The sequence below is a fragment of the Punica granatum genome, chromosome 4 (assembly GCF_007655135.1).
Source record: "Punica granatum isolate Tunisia-2019 chromosome 4, ASM765513v2, whole genome shotgun sequence".
In the NCBI taxonomy this organism is placed as follows: domain Eukaryota; kingdom Viridiplantae; phylum Streptophyta; class Magnoliopsida; order Myrtales; family Lythraceae; genus Punica; species Punica granatum.
This window is the reverse complement of record NC_045130.1, coordinates 15,685,757-15,704,748: the sequence shown is the minus strand read 5'-3', so window position 1 is coordinate 15,704,748 and position 18,992 is coordinate 15,685,757. Positions and strand designations below refer to the sequence as shown.

General features: G+C 35.5%; 1 protein-coding gene and 1 long non-coding RNA gene across 3 annotated transcripts; both read right to left on the bottom strand.

The window, feature by feature from the left end:
• Positions 1–4,174: 4,174 nt before the first annotated feature.
• On the bottom strand, positions 4,175–6,888 carry LOC116203464. 2 transcript variants are annotated; one of them, XR_004156257.1, is made up of 4 exons: positions 6,707–6,888; positions 6,079–6,270; positions 5,493–5,560; positions 4,175–4,343 (listed from the first exon to the last, which is right to left on the bottom strand). It is a non-coding gene; the product is annotated as an uncharacterized LOC116203464 (long non-coding RNA). The 2 variants fall into 2 exon arrangements; XR_004156258.1 differs by lacking the exon at positions 6,079–6,270 and having other exon boundaries at positions 4,178–4,343.
• Positions 6,889–8,465: 1,577 nt separating this feature from the next.
• LOC116204169 (putative disease resistance protein At1g50180) lies at positions 8,466–12,441 on the bottom strand. Its single transcript, XM_031536244.1, has 4 exons — positions 11,200–12,441; positions 10,008–10,969; positions 8,935–9,797; positions 8,466–8,752 (listed from the first exon to the last, which is right to left on the bottom strand). The coding sequence occupies exons 1-3, from the start codon at positions 12,254–12,256 to the stop codon at positions 8,958–8,960; spliced, it is 2,859 nt and encodes a 952-aa protein (XP_031392104.1). The 5' UTR covers positions 12,257–12,441; the 3' UTR covers positions 8,466–8,752; positions 8,935–8,957.
• Between the last annotated feature and the right edge of the window lie 6,551 nt (positions 12,442–18,992).

The window sequence follows — 18,992 nt, the reverse complement described above, 5'->3', positions numbered from 1 at the left end:
CTGTTTGTGTATATATGTATATATATATATATATGCATGTATGTATTGGATGAATGCTTGGGAGCTCCTTATCATCTGGCACTAGTGCCTACAGGAATAGCTCCGGGCCATTCTGGAGGTCATATGTCCTATAGAATCACATGGTTTTGCTTCCCAACTAGAAATTATATTTGCATCAGTTACTATTCTATTCAAACTATCTGCATTTGTGTCCCTTACAATTGACAAATCCATTTGGTTAAGTAGACCCGAACCAATCAGATCAAATCAAGTGTGTGAACCTTTTCCAATGTGGCTAATGTAGATGCATCAAAAAAACAAATTAAGAAGAGTTGTTACCTCACTTAGCACTAACCATATTCTATCGTAGATCCCATGTTCTTCTAATACATGGACTAAAATGTGAAATCCAGTACTTCAATCCGTTCATATACTGTTATCATATAAGCAAATATTAATATGGTTCCTGATGCATGTCTTATATACATATAATCTATATAATATATGCTTATAGTTGTTTGTGATATATCCTATGTATTTCTTGCGGTGCTTGGAACAAACATGATGGGGAAAAAAAGAACGAAAAAAAAAGGAAGAAAAAGAAAAAGAAAACGAAGTACGAAGAATCAGATAAATGGGGTGTTTAATGTATGTACTATAGACTTGCCTCAGCCTTTCATCTATCATTTTCCATTGTTTATCTTTTCTTTCTTTTGTGGGTTCTGGTTAGTTCGAAGTGACAGAAACAGGGGGTGAAAGAGAAGCAGAGAGTTAGAGAGAGAGAGATAGATAGATAGAGAGAGAGAGAGAGAGAGAGAGAGAACGAGATGGAGAGCTCTTGGGCTGGTATGGAAAGAGGAAGATGGGCAGAACAAGGCAGACAAGTCTGTGTTTGCTGGGGCTGGAAGTAGGAAGCAGTTCTATGAGAAGGGTTCTTAAACCCGATTAGATTATGTTGGGCCGGTTTCTCTCCTATATGGAGAATGGTGAGGGCGGGTGTTGGAAGTAATCCCACATGGAAAAGTTGAGAGGAAATTTATAAGTTTATAAGAGATAATGGTCTAGCAACCCATTGGCTTAAGCTTTTGGGTTGCGGATGGGCTCAAGTCCGAAGTAGGCCTATGGATTTTACCTAACAGATTATGGGTATGCTTAGTAGGTATGTAGCTAATTTTGCTTCTATGGATTTCTTTTTCTAGATTGTGTTTTTCTTATGGGTAATTTGATAGTAAGAGGCAGTTCCATGATGGAATTTGCTTCTTTGATTATTTGGGGCATATGGCTATATTATTTGTGTGTGTTTGAAATTGCTTGCCTGAGGTGGTGTTTGATAAATTAAGCACTTAGTTATTTAAGAGAAGAAATGTATAATAAGAAGGGAGAAATATATAAAGATGAGAAATTTTTTGTAAAAGATAAAGAGTATTAATAAGGGAAGAATGACTTATTTCATTAAGTCAAAATTTTTTATTTATTTCATTAAGTGAATTTTGGCTCAATGATTAAGTAGTTTAGATCATTATCTCTCATCTTTCCCTCTTTTTTATATTCATTTTCTCCTATAATTAACTTGTAACTAACTTTTAACTATTTATTTAATTAAGTTGAAACAAACACACATTAGGTGACATTGAAAAAGCTTGTGATGGCTGTTAGAGCTTTATGAAGTTAATTCTGATAATGACAAGTGTCTTGTGATGGTCTCGCTTGCTAAATCAAGTGAGATCAGTGATAAATTGAGAACAAAAACTAGCCGATGCTCTAAGTCAGTAATGTTAGAGAAAATTACACCATATATCTCAATCTTTGCATGTTGTGTTAGTTTTTTTCCCAATGTTGATTTTTTTTAGGTCTCATAACATTAATGGTTTGGTGTCAAATCTATCTCGCCATAAACATTCCGTCTATTTTTAACGGAAATGCTGATGTGAAGCATTAATTGCTTGACGATGCTGACATGGAGAGTGTGTGGGTCCCAATACAAGAGAAAACTAACACTATGTATCGTAACCTTTTAATATTTTCTCAATTTTATCCCAACATTTTGATAGTTTATCAGTTTTATTCCAATCTTTTACTGTTTTCTCAATATTATCCCAACAGGTTGGGATAAATTTGAAAAAAATATGAAAAGATTGGGATAAAACTATGAAGCAACAAAAAGGTTGTGATATATAGTGTAATTTTTCCCTTATATCGGGACCCACACACTCTCCACGTCAGCTCCGTCAAGTAATGAACGGGTCATGTTAGCATTTCCGTAAAAAATGGACAGAACTTTTACGGCGGGATATATTTAAAACCAAACCATTAACATTATGATACCTCAGAAAAAAAAAATTGACTTTAGGGTAAAACTAAGATAACATGTAAAGGTTGGGATACATGACGTTATTTTCCCATAATATTATCATGGCAAGTTCTAGTGATTTGTGTTTGAACAAAATACTGGATAGGGTTGATGGGAAGTATAGACACTATAGAGGTGGATTTGATTATAGAAGTATTTTCAAAGTGGAAGAGAGATTAACTAGCATCAATAGGTATAGTAATTATATGGTCTAGTTATAATGTCTGATCTATTCTTATTGAGGTCAAAGGGGGTAATGTTTGTAATTTAATTCTTAAGAGAAATAGTTGATCGGTAAAACAGGTGCGCTGAGTGGTATGAATATCATAATGTATGTATAATTTGGTTCTTGTTATGTTTATATTTGATTGGAGACTGAGGAGACTCAATGCTAGCATTCAGAAGGCTATTCAGTGGACTATATCTTGGGAGTTCAGTGAGTACTCTATTTCATTGTAGAATGACAATATATTACATGAATCATACGTATGTTTAATTAATAAGATTAAGAAGAATAAGAGGATTTGGGAGCCATTGTGGTCTTATCTGTTGTATTCTTTTTACAATGATATTTGATTTGATTATTGTATGTTGATGCTTCTTGTTTAATTACAGCCAGGGGACCACTAGGCATGGCGGAATATAAATAGGGGCCTGATCGGCTATTAGGTTTGGCGGAATATAAATATAGGTTGATTGACCGTTACACCCTGCGGAATATAAATTGGGGCCTAATCGGTCATTGAACCCGACAAAATACAAACAAGGGCCGCTGGATCCAACGGAATATAAATAGAGGCTTGATCGGCCGCTAGGCCTAGCGGAATATAAATGGAGGCCTAATCGGCCATTGGACCCAGTGAAATACAAATAAGAGCCTGATCGTACGCTAGACCTGGTGGAATATAAATGGTGATCAACTCTTACAGTCAGAGGTTAATAGACGGCCCTCGCTTGGGGTATAAGTATGGGAAGTTGTGGATGATTGATTGAGATTTGCGAGGTAACAATACTGTATCAAATCTGTCTTAAGGAAATGTGACCCTATGATTATATTACTTGTTTGTGTTAAAAGTTGTTGCCTAAAGTTATTTTGAAATATGTGATGGTTGTTAGAGCTTGTCTATGATTGTTGTGATACTTGAGAAATGTGTTTTCGTTGCTAGAGCTCGATGTGCTAAGTGTACATATATGTATTGTTTATATTTGTTATGTGGTGCTGAGTTAAAAGTAGATTCGAACATTATCGTGTTATTAGAATGATACTTGATTGTTTAAAAATAAATTTGGTAATTTTCATATGTATTGTATAAAGCTAATTGATGGATTTGGGTGTGATTGTATTATCTATATGAATATCTAGTTATTTTTTAAATAAATATTTATTTAATAATAATTTATTTTGCTTTAGAATTTTATACTCGATGCAACTCACACTCTGCATATATTTTTTCAGATGAGTTAGAGAATAGCTTGGCGGCATTGAAGAACCATTTTTGATGTAGGGATTGGCACGAACAAAATTTAGCGAGCCCTTTATATCTTTAGAGGTACTTAAGCCATGTATAGAATTCTTATATGTTACAACCTGAACGATTTTGTTTAGCTGCTCATGGGATGTCATAAGAAATATATTATAGTTATCTTTGTAGAGATTGGTGGTTTCTTTATATTGTCACGACCGGAAATTTCGGCAGAGTTTTCCTTATATTTACTCGATATCCCTTATCCCATAACTATTCATATAAAACATGCTTTCCATAACTTCCAAAAATATATAACTAATCCAACAAGCTCTCACATATATATTTATATAAATATAATTCCAGCAGAGCTACATCACTAAACCAACTAGACAAAAGTTTCAGGTCGTAACATTTTCAAATACATTTTATACAAAAAGAATACCTATCAAATAACTAAAGTCCCTACCTAGTTCTCCGAGCTGATCCCCGATATCAAAAATGATTCTCCTGCGCAGCTAGAAGCTTATCTGGAAAAATATATGCATGGTGTGAGCTGCATCTCGGTGAGCACAAAATTCCAAAATGAAATGAACTATTATTAACTAAAAATATATCTTTAAATAAACAAAGATAATACTAACATATCCAAGTCCGTCATTTAATTCACCAACACGACATATTATATAATATATACAATAATTACTAAATTCATTCGTAAACAATCAATTATCTTTGTAACTATATAATAATATTAGAATTAACTATTAACTCAGCACCACCTAACACTCACACACTGACTAAGTCAAGCATCAACAAACAATGCGACTTTCACAGAACAACTTTAAACAATCTCAAAATCATCACATTTACATCACATATCCAACAATCATACAGACAAAGAATATACAACACAACCAATCAATATAGTCATAGCGTTCAATTTCATCGCAACAGAGTTATGACGGTACCGCGACCTCGCATATGTCATTCATATCATGCTTAACTCCCAGTATCCATATCTCATAACCGGGGGCCGCCTATTAACCTCTGGCGGTAAGAGTTGACCTCAATTTATATTCCGCCGGGTCAAGCGGCCAATCGGGCTCCTTTTTTCTATTCCGCCAGGTCCAGCGGCTGATCTGGCCCATATTTATATTTTATCGGGTCCAACAGCCGATCTAGCCCCTATTTATATTCCGCCAGGTTTAGCGGCCGATCTGTCCCATATTTATATTCCGCCGGGTCCAGCGACCGATCTGCCCCATATTTATATTCCGCCGGGTCCAACGGTCGATCAAGCTCATTTTATAATCCGTCGGGTCCAACGGTCCTATGGCTATATTTAAAAATACAAGCATAATCAATTGCAACTATGCCATCTCACATCATATATCATCATACACAAACACAATCCCAATCATAGTACAATGGCAGCAAGTTATCATCACAATCAGCATTCACAATCACACTGCATATCCCAAATTAAAATGAAATATAAAATGCAACATCTCTCAAATCAATTCACACAACATAGCAAGATTAATTTCTTAATCTCTAACTATCACAATATTCTTCTTCAATAATTTATATAACTATAATACATCATTTTACAAGGGAATATAGTACGCACGTAATATATATATATATATAATTTCACAATGGAATGAAGTACTCACCGAAATCCCTAGAAAGATAGCAAACTGAGGCAACCCTTTAGAGTGCAAGGATTCAGTCTCCACGATCCCTATTATTTGCAAGCGTTAGATTAGATAATAAAATATAGTACCATCTCAGGGACTTCCAACACTTTCCACAATCTTCTTTATAGCCTATTATTTTCAATAAGTTTCGATATATATATATATATATATGTCATATTCATTATGTGTATTTCTCATCTATGTCAAAAACTACCTAAAACAATAAAACAATATCCATAATTCTCATTTAAACAAACCTGATTGCTCTTGTCAATTTCAAGGTAAATGAGAGATTCATAAATGACCAAATACATACGAGCACATTTAAAACAAATTTACCGGTCCAAAGTCCAAACATTAGTAAAAGTAACATTTCTAACTTGAGAAGACATAAATCGACTTAACAAACACCAAAATCAGATATGACCAACAAGGAAGATCGAGCTTAAAGAACATGAAAGTGATCAGTGTTGGACTTGAGGAAAGAAAATTCAATAAACCCACACATTATGGAAAATATGATAATTAATATCGTTATTTTAGAAAAATTCCAAAATTTTACCTAAAATAGTAGATTCAAACACGAATCTATACGAACAAAAATCACTGCAATCCGATGTCTGAGCGAGCCTGACGAGCCTCCTGAAATTGCTGGTGCAGGCTGTTGCAAAACAGACCCAGACTAAGCGATGACCCAACTTCGGAAGCTCGGCTCTCTCTCTATAAAACTCCGAATACTACAATCTTGGAGTCTCTGGAAAGTTTACAGTGTGAGCTATGTTTTAGAAACAAAAGGCATGTCAAAACATGAAGAAATCAGTTCAAAAATGCAAGTCGAAGTTGACGTTTCGTTATGATTTTCAAAATTTAGAATCGCGATAACTTTCAAACCGTATAACAAAACCAATTCCATAAAAGGCCACACCATTCAAATGATCAGAGAGGAACCTAGCCATATCAAATTTTCGAACTAATAACATCTTATCATCTAGCGTTTTTCCCAACCTCAAATCATCCAAACCGATCTAAATTGACCCAGAATTACACGAAGAACCATCTAACCAATCAACTCAGCACTTCAACATGATTTTCAGTCTTTAAAGCCAGGCAAAACATCTCCAAAACAATAGGGCCAACATGCTATACCAGTCTACGAGTTAACAGTCTAGATTAGAGGTAAGAAATGTCACCGATTCCTCTCTTTCGGGGAGGGCTCTGCTGCTGGTCGGAGGAAGAGCAGGGAGCTGAATTGGTCAACCATCGAATCGGAGAGCAAAGTGGAGCTCTTCCTTGCTATCTCGACACTTCCTCTCTCTCTCTATCTCGTCACTTTCTTGCTCTGTTTCCCCCTTCGACTTCCCCCACTAGCCGAAACATAACAGCAAAGAAAAGGAAAAAAAAAACTAATGGCGGTGGAAATGGGTTACTGGGGGAGGAATGTTGACCACGTGGGATCCATGCCTCCACTCATTTCTGTTTTGTTTTGTTTTGTTTTTTTGGTTTTGTTTTTTTTTTATAATTTCTCCAGCAACATATATATATAACATATGTAGATGTATAAGTATGTATGTGTATGTATGCCATTTGAAATAAAAAAAAAATCAGGTCTCACTTATATATTTATGGCTGATGATGTAGGACATATTAGAATTTATTTAGCACGTTAATATTTGATTTGGACATAATTTTAAGAGAAATACTGCTAAAATTTCGGATTGTGACATAAAATCAATGCAACGTCTTCTCTGTTGTAATCATATCAAAAATTCTAAATGTCCATTTTGAACCTACGTACTGCCACTCTTGTCCTTTTCCTTGAAACGGATTCAAGTGCACAACAGGAATTTGAAGGACAAGACATATAATAAACTTAGTGCTGGACTTCGATTTGTTCTATTTGTTTTAGCACATACATAGGACAGGTTCAGTTCATATTTGGGGCTGCATATTTGTGACGCAGCGTATTAATTGCAATCTATTGATTCGCACACGAATACCAGAAGACAATCTTCTATCACCTGTTGATTTTACGAATACCAGAAAATAGGTATCAAACTCGAATCAAATCGGAGATTAGGCGAAAGAGCATAGTAGCTCTAAAACTTTATTGATAATCCGAAAAATAACTGTCTTCAACCCTAGGGTTGTACAAAGCTTAAATAGAATTAAAACACCTAAATTGCACGAAAAATATAAATTTTTCTTAAAATTGCAAAAACACCCTAATAACATTAAAATGCCTATTTGAGGCCCTAAACGATGGAATTTGATTTAAATCTCGTCATTTCAAGGCCAAACACTTGAATTGTGCTCCTGAGGCCGTTTCTCTCAAAACAGGGTTGTCAGAACCCGTTTTTCTCCAGGTACCGACTTGCCGCTTCGACTACCGCATCAAGTTGTCAGACCCCAAATCCAACCTCAGTCATGCAATGGGGAGAATGACCTTTAAAGTTGGCACTTTTGAGTGATGGGACGTGACTGTTACAATATTGCACTAGCATGTTTCAGTATATCGTCTAATCATTGGCTAAGAATTTGGATATGGTAAGTACAACTGCAATTCCCTATAATTCTATTTGCAGTTTTGCTGTTATATGTCTGTTACTTTTCAAAGACAGCCTTTTATAAGTGAAGCTGCTCAAACTTGTTGTAATGAATTGACTATGTTTTGATGTTTCAATATCAGTATCTCAGTGGTTTGATGAACTCTTCTGTCTTCTGATGTCATCTGACTTGTGATCTCAAAATGCATGCAGCATTTCTTTTCTACTCTTTATTTTTTCATTTGTGAGTTAGATAATATCAATACATTTATGGGTGAAAGAATGAAGTACATGGAAATACTTGCAGCATCGTTTTGCGACACATGATACTTCGCTCAAACAGACAAATGGATAGGTTGACATACTTTTGTATCAAGATCAGGAGCATTTTTAATACCGACACCAATTGACACAAATGTAGATTCTAATTCTGATTGCATGAAACATCCTTTTCACCGGCCTCCAAACAAATTCCATTTGGCTGATGATGACAAACATATGTTGGTAGTACGAGACTATTCCAACTTGTTCACACAAGACACACCTTTCGACTTTTATTTGTGAAAAAACATCCTAAGTGCTCAAAAGTTGTTATGAAATAAATAAAAAAAAGGATGTTGAACTTAGAGATTTAAATGTTTCCCTCATCTGCAGCTGGTTTGAGGAACAGCACTTCTCTCCCATGTAGTTCATCTGCATAAGTTCAAATAACCTGGTTATTTTAATAAAAAAGAGATATATAAAGGACCATCTTTTACTTTTTTTGTTTATCTCTCGGAAGTTAAAAATTGAGGTGCTTGTTTTATCTTTCTTTGAATTTCACCGAGAATACTTCTGATAGATAACCATTATAACTTTGAACTACATACACTTACCTGGGATTTGACTAGTAATCGACCTATATAATTGTCACGCACAGGTTCTGAACTTTGTCGAAATCATCTCCTCCTGGATGAAGCCTGAACTGGAATTGCATTGGCATGTATCTGATCTCTAGTTCCTGGAGCGAGACCATGAATTTCAGCCCCTCTGGGATCTCGTTGAGATGATCGCAATTTGAGATCTCAAACTTTGTTAGACTGGGCATGGCTTCCTCCTCCACCTCGACCTCCTCCAGGTGAGGTAGGCCCCACAACTCTAGTCGTTTCAACTGAGGAAAGCCTCTTGCAGGAAAAACCATCTTCTTACCAAGGTAAACTCGCCGCCACAGGTGAAGCGTCATCAAGTTCGGAAGCATACCAAGCACAGGCATTGGGTCTTCATCAAGCTCAGACCAGAATAGGATCAACCTGGTGAGGTTCTGAGGTAGTTGATTGGGTGCTGGTAAGTTCCTCAGCTGTCCATCCACACGCAGCTTGTAGAGGTTCTGCCAACCCGAGAATAATGGCTCTAGATTCACCGTGTAGGGCTGGGGAAGATATTGTATACCCCAATTGCTACCAACATACTTGTTGTTGGTCAAGTATAAGGCTTGAAGATTGAACAACTTGACTGTCTGGTCTCTGAAGATCTCCACAAACTCTTGAATACAATCTGGATCGCATAATTGCAATTTCCTCAGACTGGACAAATTACCGAGCTGTTTTACATCACAAATCTCTTCAGGGAAGTTCACAAGTGTCTGCAGGTTGTTCAGGTTGTCTAAGCGAAGCTTCTGCCCTTTATCAGTGCTGCACCATCTCGGCAGGTAAAGATGCCTCAATGCTCTCATCTTGTGCAGAACATTTGGTATAAATACCTGGAAAAAAGGTGAAATAAGTTTAGACAATAACTAAATATCTAGAGTTTAATTTCTTCGTACTGAGATATCATTGTAGAGCTTAATTTTGTCATACTGGAACTTCTGAATAATATTTAGATCTCGTTCCTTTCGTTTTTAGTTTGAAGCATTATCGATTTGACTATACTGTTACCATCTAATCTGTTTTTCATTCTTTACTGATACCACCTTCTGTCTCCGGGCAGATGTGCTGGCATCTCGTGCATCGAGTGTCTGCAGGAACATCAGATCACCGATGGACTTCGGAAGTTCATCTATTTGGGTGTTTCTTATGCTTAAGAACCTCAGGTGCAGCAGCTTTCCAATCTCCTTGGGCAACTTTTTGTCTGGGCCGACAATTCCTTCAAGTACCAAGACCCTCAGAAACTTGAAGTCCTTGAATAGGCGCTTGATCTGCTCCCATTTCTGCACCTCGCATTCATTTTCGTTGAAGTAGACGAGAGATCTAATGCGAGGATATCGTGAATGGACGAAATCGTTGAACACTTGCTTCAAGAGGATAGTGAGCCGCCGTGCTTCAACAAGAGATGCCATTGATCCTGACAATTTGGAGCCGGAGGCCGAGTCAGATTCTTGGCTTTGGTGCCGAAGGTTGATGGACTCAAGGAAACTTTCCTGCTTTGCCTTCAGCAGGCACATGTCACGCATCAGATCATGAATCCTGCAGCTACGGATCCTGCCAGTTGAGGTCCGCTTGGCCACTTGGAGGACGCACCTATTCACCAATTCAGTCAAGTATCGCTCGGCGACATCCTCCATCGTTTCCTGGTTGATATCTACTTCATCCGATTCTGGAGGTGCCGTAATAAATCCTTCTGCTATCCATACATGGATCAGTTGCTTCTTAGGTATCTCAAAATCTTCTGGAAAATGGCCCACATGGAGGAAGCATGGCTTTAATTGGTAGGGCAAGTCCTCGAAGCTCAGGCCCAGAACTTTCGATAACCCACCATCATCTTCCTCCTCGTCCTTATTCCCTCTAATGTATGACTTGATGTTGTTGTTCACGGCATGCCACTCACCCAAAGTGCCCTTAGTGGCCAGAACTCCTCCGAGCACGACAATGGCCAGTGGTAGACCAGAACAGCTTTTCGCCATCTCCTTCCCCAGTTCCTTTAAGCTGTTGTTATCTGTCAAAATTAGAAAAATATCAAGAAATGCTGCATTAACAAGTACTAAACTCCTAATGCTTGGCCTGATGCTTCAATTGCAATAGATAAGAAGACCATGCCCGATTGTATGGCCGCGCGGGGCCAATCCCGGATAGAGCCTTCAGAAATCAAGGCCGATCAAGTCTGTCCCTTGATCAGGTTAGACGGGTCAGAAACTGCAGAGTTGATAAATAGAATTCTAGTTCTACCTGATCTCGTGCTTCTTCCCGAGAATGCAATCTTCTTGAGCAGCTCCCAGCTGTGCTCCTCGCTTAGACACTTGGGCTCGAGTAGGAAGCATGAGGGGTCCACATGGAGAGCCACCGTCCTCTTGCGCGAGGTGAGCAGGATCTTGCTGCGTGTGGTCTGTTTCGGGAAAGCGGGCCTCAGGCTGCTCCAGTCCTGGGCACTCCAAAGATCGTCGAGAACAACCAGACAAGTCCGCCTTTGCAGGACTCCGTGGAGCTTCTCTGCAACCTCCTCATCCTTCATGTTTAGGATTTCAGCCCTCTCATCCCGAGTTGGGGCCATGAGGTTGAACAGGATCCCCTCCCATATGTCCCTCTTCTTGAACTGTTGAGAAATGTAGGACCAGGCGAAGCAGTCGAAGTGCCATCTTATCCTAGAGTCATGGTATACCTTCTTCGCCAAGGTTGTCTTTCCCAGCCCACCCATACCGCAAACCGCAATGACTTGGTGGTGAGAGTGGGTCTGGTTGTCACCTGTCAAGTGAGCGACGATTTCGTCCACTTTCTCCTCCACCCCAACCACGTCGTGCTCGACCATGTGGGGATAAGACCGCCTCCCCTCCCTCAGCTTCTCGTTGAGGGAGCTTGAGCAGTCTCCTTCCTTTAGTTCCCTAATCCCATAGGTCCGCAAGCTCGATGTGAGCCTGGAAATCCTATCAGTGAGCGACCCGATGTGGAACCCGAGCCTGAGGCTGGCCACCCCCTTGCTCATGAAGCAAGCCAACCTTTCGAGGATCTCGCTGGCGCGGGAATCTCTCCCCTTGGCGACATTTTCAATAATGAAGTTCTCGATAAGGTCCTCTGCATTGTAGGCCACCTCTCTGATCTCGGAGACCCAGTTGCGGACCCGCTCGTCCGAACCCTGCCTCGAGTCCGCGTCTTTCAAGAAGCACCGCATCCGCCTCAGCTCCGTCCTAATCTCCTCCACCTCGTCTCTTAATCCGTGCAGTGACTTGCACTCCTCTATGAGCAAGTCACCGAGCCTTTCCACTATGAAAAGGACTATGGAATCAGCCATGTTTGCCGGTTCTTCTCACTAATAATGACCATAAAAGGGAATTTCAAGAAGGACGTCGTTTGATGTGATAAACAGTATCCTCCATTTTTTCATGAGGAAGCTGTTGGGACTCTTGGACTAGGTAACATATGCTTTTATAGTAGACGCCGACCAATAGAATAGATCATAGATCCACGCTTGCTCCTGTCATCCCCTGAGTCACCAAGGGACTAGAAAAATCGATATTCTTCACTGGGGCCAATAAGCATGTGTTTAATCAATCATATAGAGAGGAATGGGATAATGGGGGCTCTGATGCACATATAGGCGTGGGAAAACGAGGTATATGAAAATTCACACTGATCCAATAAGCAATAGCACTCGTTTCTCCCTCAAGAACTTAGTTTAAAAGATTTGATACATAATCTCTTATAAATCAATGAATTTCTTTCATCTTTCCATCTCCGTGCTCTAATATAAGCAGGAGGTGCCCTTGATTTCTTCTTCCACACCTCAGGTGAGAGGAGGAGGGGATTTTTTAATTAGGTGGGTTTTCTCAGACTTATTAAACTACTACATACTAATTAAACTATACTATGAGCTAGTTCTCCATATATGTCTTTAACCCAAAAACTCGAGCTATGTTGCGTCATCCAGTCTCTTATAAATTCATATATTTTTAATTAACATATCAATGTGGGACAAACAACTCTCAATACCTAATCTCTTATAAATGAATGGATTTCCCTTTATCTTTCCAATTTGGGATTGACTCATATTATTAACTCTCAATACCTGCACTCACGTGGCAATGTGTGAATTTGACACTTTACGATGCTTTGATACCTTGTAAATCTAGATGAAGACCCGCACATTGCACGGACAATTATTAAAAAAACTTAAAAGATAAAAATCTCGAATATCAAAACTTATGCGTATTGTTAAATAATGTAAAATTTGATATATGTATCTATATCTATACTATATCTAAAACTACGAGGAATTTTTCCAATTCTCATTATTCCAAAAATACCCTTGTACCATTGTGACTTTTCGTTGCACCCTTTTGGATTCGTTAGTTTTGGTCGCACACTTTGATAATGCTTATATTCATGTTCTTTCTCTTTTCATTAGTTTTGACATTTTTTCCTTTAACACCCATTTCAACAAAGTTAATCCCTATTGCAGGTTTGTTTGTCATGTTTTATCCATATCGATTTATAATTTCAAAACTTTGTCATAGCATATGTTCGTTATCTAACGATTTCATACAGTCTTTATTTCTTGGATCCTTTCACACTTTCAAGGGAAAAATAAAAGTATGAGGTGTTTCTCCAACTATTCTTTCTATTTTGCCCTTACTTAAATAATGATAATACAAGTTTCCTCATTTACATAATTAATCTTGAAATAATATTACCTTTTGGTAAATTCAAATAATACAATGGAAACAACTTTCAAACAATATTTCAAGAGACCCTTGCATCCCCGAGGGCTAAATGAAATTTATACATCACTTAATTTCTTATTTTTATTAGAAAATTATATCTTCTTTAGTATAATAAAAATCTACAAAGATTCGATCGGCAAAATAAAGAGAAAGCTGTAATTTAATAAAAGACAAATTTGATAGTTAAATTAGTATAGAGAAATTTAATCATCAAATACTATTTCATATTTGGTGAAACAATTTTCTAGTGAAAGAGTGTAATTACTAAAGGGATGTGAATATTCAAAAAGTTATATTTATTTCTGATATATATACATTTCAGTTTTCAAATAGACGTATGAAAAATCATTTGAACTCTCTTCTCTCTCTAGAACTTTTCTTCTTGATAACTTAATTATGAAGTCTCAAAAGATTCTCGGTGTTGTTACCCAAAAATCTCAACGAGATCATGTTCTTATATTTCAAAATGTATGTCATCGCTTATAAAATATAGTAGAGAATATTTACGTATAATTCTTGAGTAATTCTTTATTTATCATTCTTCATATATTTTACTCTTTTTTTAGGATACCATAGGTTTGCCTCTTTGTTGGAGATATCATTTTATTGTCTTCTAGTGTTTTCTTTCCAATTTTTTCTCCGTACTCTTGCTCATATTTTCATAGAAAGCAGAAAATTGAGCTGTAGAGGCCTTTGGCCGGCAACCACCACCCGCCGACGGCCTCGCTAGGGATGGTGGTACCCTTCAACGTACCACCACCGGCCCAATCTGCTTTTCTATTTCGTTTTTCAATCCCATAAGTTTGCTCTTTATATGTATATATATATATATATATGTATATACATATATAATTGCTCTAATTTTTTAGAATTTACAAATTTTAGATTTAACTTTCAAAACATAAAAAATTCAAAATATTGGAAAGGTTTTATTAAAATATTAACAAATGTTATGTTCCGTTTATAAAAGATAAACGTTTTGGTTTGAAAGAAAAAATGTTTCAAATCTTTTTGTCTTTTTTGGTACTTATTCCAAATGAAAATGGAGAAGAAATTAAAATTATATGTGATTTACAAATAAAAAAACATTAATAATAATTATTCATTACTTTCGAGGTAATTTTGTACAAAGAATTAGAATTATAAGCAATTAGATAATCTTTTTTTAATACATTTGACTAAGGTTTTTTATATTAATTAATTATTGCTCATGTTTTCTTTTTGCGTACTTTAAAATTTATTATATGTGTAATACAACAAGAATATTAACTTACTAATGTACTTAATATTAATATTTATTGCAATTTTTCATCAAACATTAGAATTGATTTTTTTTTTCTTCTTTTATTTCAATTAACTACTTCAAAATTCCAACAATTATATAATAGTTTGGAATATGCAATATTAAAAGATGATACCTTGACTTCTTATAATAACCTTAATTTTTAAAGAAAAATGACTTAATTATGGGAAAAAACTGAATTGATTTATTTATAATTATTGATATTATAAATTATGTTATATCTAAATAAAAAATTATCATTATACACCAATGGTATTAAGTAGTTCATATTTATTGATTTGGTATCTTTAAACCAACCAATAAGATTATTAATGATGTTATATAATTAATTATATATTTTTGAATGAAATTTAATTTTTATATATTTTCTAGCATTTTATAATTATTATGTCTTACCAGTTAATTGAGATACATTTCACGTGCAACACACGTGCAGATTCACTAGTATATATAAATATTATTGAGTTTTATGTAAAATTAGGAATGGATAAATAAGCATCTAAAACTATAGAAATGAATTTAGTATCATTGTTATGACAACTCAAATCAAAATTTATAAAAATAAATAAATAAATTTAAATATTGAATTCAAAGTTTATGAAAGAAAGATCTCAAATGAATTATAAAATAATAATAATAATAAAGAAATATTGAAGAATTTCCAATTACTAAAGCAACACCCATAACAATTAGTTTGGAAATTTCGCATTAAAAAATTTATTCTACAAATCAAAATTCAACCAATGAATAAGAATAAATAAATAAAGCTACTTAACTTGAAGTTCACGAAGAAAAGATTTCCATTAAATTATGAAATAAGAAAAAAAAAAAATTTCTAAAGTGTATAAATTAGAGAAGCCTTACAGTTACTGAAACGACACCTAAAATAGAACTAGAATAGATATAATATCAAAATAATCAATATCAAAATAATAAATTTTGAATTTTCACTAAAAATTCATTCAACAAATCAAAGTTCAACCAAGAAAAAGGAAGAATTTGGAGAAGATTATTTAAACAATCAATATCAAAGCAATTAGTTTGAAATTTGCATTGAAAAATCATTCTATGAACCAAAACTCAACCAAAGAATGATAATAAACGAATAAAGCTATAGAACTCGAAGTTTATGGATAAATTATTTTCATTAAATTATGAAATAAGAATAAAAAGGAAATATATAAGGTATAGAAATCATAAAAGTCTTATAGTTTCTGAAGAGACTAATAATGGAACTGGAATAGAGATTATGCGAAAACAATCAATTTCAAATTTTCAAATAAAACATTCATTCAACAAATCAAAATTCAATTAAGAAAAAGAAAAATAAAAAATTTGGGAAGAAGGAAAAAAAGACGTTTTAATTATGAATAATGGTCTCCTTTAAAAGATACTCGTGTAGGCAGGAGGCTATATTTATACACAAATGTTGAATTATTAGAAAAATGGCAACTATGTATTTAATATATATATATATATATATATACTTCATCTATATATATTTTTTTGGGTAAGATAACGGGGCTAGAGCCCAAGAGAATTAAATAGTATTTCATCTATATATATTTAATCTATATACACTAACCATTATAATCTTGGTGCGGCATCTATATATATATATATATATGTAATCTATATATTCTTTGGTGCGGCAACTACATCTTATATATATAATATCATCATTCTGTTCCATTTTCCTTTATATATATATATATATATTCATTTTGTTCCCTTTTTTTTTTCTTTTTTGCCGCGCATTCAATTCTTGATTGACTTTTATACAATTTTTTTCCTATTACTAATACTATTTATTAAAATTTAACTAATAAAAAATCTCATTTATCTATATAGGAAAATTTATATATGTTCGAACATTATGAAAAAGTAATGATAGTTAACCAAAAAATTAGCCGCACGTGACACGGGGTATGGAAGCTTCTTATGGAAGAGAAAATTTGATTTTTTATTATATATTACTATATGGCTGTAAAGATCTATATATATATTATTACATCAATTTTCATTTTATTCACGTAAATTAATCATGATTATGCACCGGTCGATATTGAGCTATATATATGGCAATGCAAATTATTGTAATGTCATTATTGAGCTATATTTTGTTATACATAATCTAAAATAATTGATGACCTACACGTTGCGCGGACACAATTGAATCATTTTTTGTTGCAATTAATCGAAATAATTTCACACATTATGTACAAATAAAATTAGTTAAAACTGAATGAATTATGCTAAGGATATCAATAAATTACAAAAAAATCATTTATATAGACTAAGCAAAAGCAATAACTTTTACTTTACATCAACTGTACAATATTTTGATGAAAGTGTATTTATCTTGAAAATATTAATTGTGTAAAAGTTTCTTCTCAAAGTAAGGCCCGAAATATATCAATATGAGACTTCTTGTACTTACATACATCAATGAATCCTAACTTCATTATAAATAATAAATTGATAATAATTTAATTTTGATTAATAAATTAATATACTTAGTCAAACACACAAAATATACCTCGTTATCAAGGAAAATCATATCAAACTTGATAATTTTGTTACTTCTTTTGATCCCAATTCTTTTAATATATGCTAAACCATTGTATCACTCAAAATCTATTAAGGTATAGATTAAAAAAATAAATGATAAAGAAAGATTTTCATGCAAATATAGTAGTTCTAAGCAAACAATAAACGCACCAAACAAATTAACATTTAATTAAAAAGATAACATCCTGAATAAATTACTTTGGGAGAATCATCATGATGGTCCTAAAAGTTTTGTATTTTCTGACTTTGAGTCCTATAATTTTTTATTTTTGCTAACCCGGGGTGTTCAGGCTTTGCCCGACTAATCACCTGGGCTCCGTGAACCCCCGGCGACGCACGAAGCGGGTAATCACGCGAAATACGCTCCGGTGGCCCCAAGGGAATTCGAACTCGGGATCGGATGCAAACTTAGGCGCACCTTAACCACTAGGCCAAACCCCTTGGGGCTGAGTCCTATAAGTTTAACTTTGCAAAAAGTAGTCTTAAATCTTTTTGAAAAGTGATTGTTTTGGTGCATTCCATAAACAACTGTCAAGGAGTCGCTAATCTGGACTTAACGTTGTTAAATTCGACCGAGCTGGCTACAAATTGTCCGCGTGTCGATTTTTTATTCGAAAATAATTTAAAGTCACAGATTATTAAACAAGAAAAGAAAACAAAAAAAAAGAAGAAAATTCCAGCCCTTGTCAAGTGGGTGGTTGCCGGGGGTAGGGACCCTCGCTGGCGACCACCAATCCTTGGGATCAGGTGGCCGGCAACCGATTCAGCTCGAGTGACGGTCAATTCAATTCAGCAACAACCGAATCAAAGACAGAGACCCAAAAGAGAGGGAAGATCATAATGCAAATCGAGCCCACAACCCAAATTAATATGCAGATCGATAGATTGAAATCTATTGACCCTGAAGGAGTGAAGTCGACTCTCTCTCTCCCCCTCTTCCCCTCCCTCCCCCCCCCCCCCCCCCCCCCCCCCCCCCCCCCCCCCCCCCCCCCCCCCCCCCCCCCTCTCTATGTCTGCTCTCTGCTATCCCAATCAGTGTAACACTGTCAGTAAGTAACAAGAAAGGAGATATTTATATATGTATATACACATATATATAAACGAAAATTGATTAATTAGTGCAAACTAACAAGAAAATGTGATGGGAATTGTTTAATGGTGGATGGAAGAAAGAAGGGATGTGGACTTTCTCTCACTAGGAGGCTACTAAGATCGAATTCCTTAGCTTGTTCTTCAAATAGTTGATTTCCTGGTTTTTTATGTTTGTGTGGCAAATCCCTTATGCAAGAAGTCAGGTCAATTCAAACAAGAAGGCCAAGACCCTCATCCCGAGGGTAGGGGTTACCGGCGAGGCCCACGCCCGGTCCGACAAGGGTGTGGGCTTTCTTTCTTTCTATATTTATTTTTTATAATTCTTGTTTTCTTTTCTTGTT

What these genes read in the sequence shown, in the direction of transcription:
- LOC116204169 (XM_031536244.1), bottom strand. Translation starts at nt 12,256, where the DNA reads ATGGCTGATTCCATAGTCCTTTTCATAGTGGAAAGGCTCGGTGACTTG. An exon ending in GGGAAGAAGCACGAGATCAG is followed by an intron (nt 10,970 to 11,199) that starts GTAGAACTAGAA and finishes TAATTTTGACAG; the next exon opens with ATAACAACAGCTTAAAGGAA. An exon ending in CATCTGCCCGGAGACAGAAG is followed by an intron (nt 9,798 to 10,007) that starts GTGGTATCAGTA and finishes CCTTTTTTCCAG; the next exon opens with GTATTTATACCAAATGTTCT.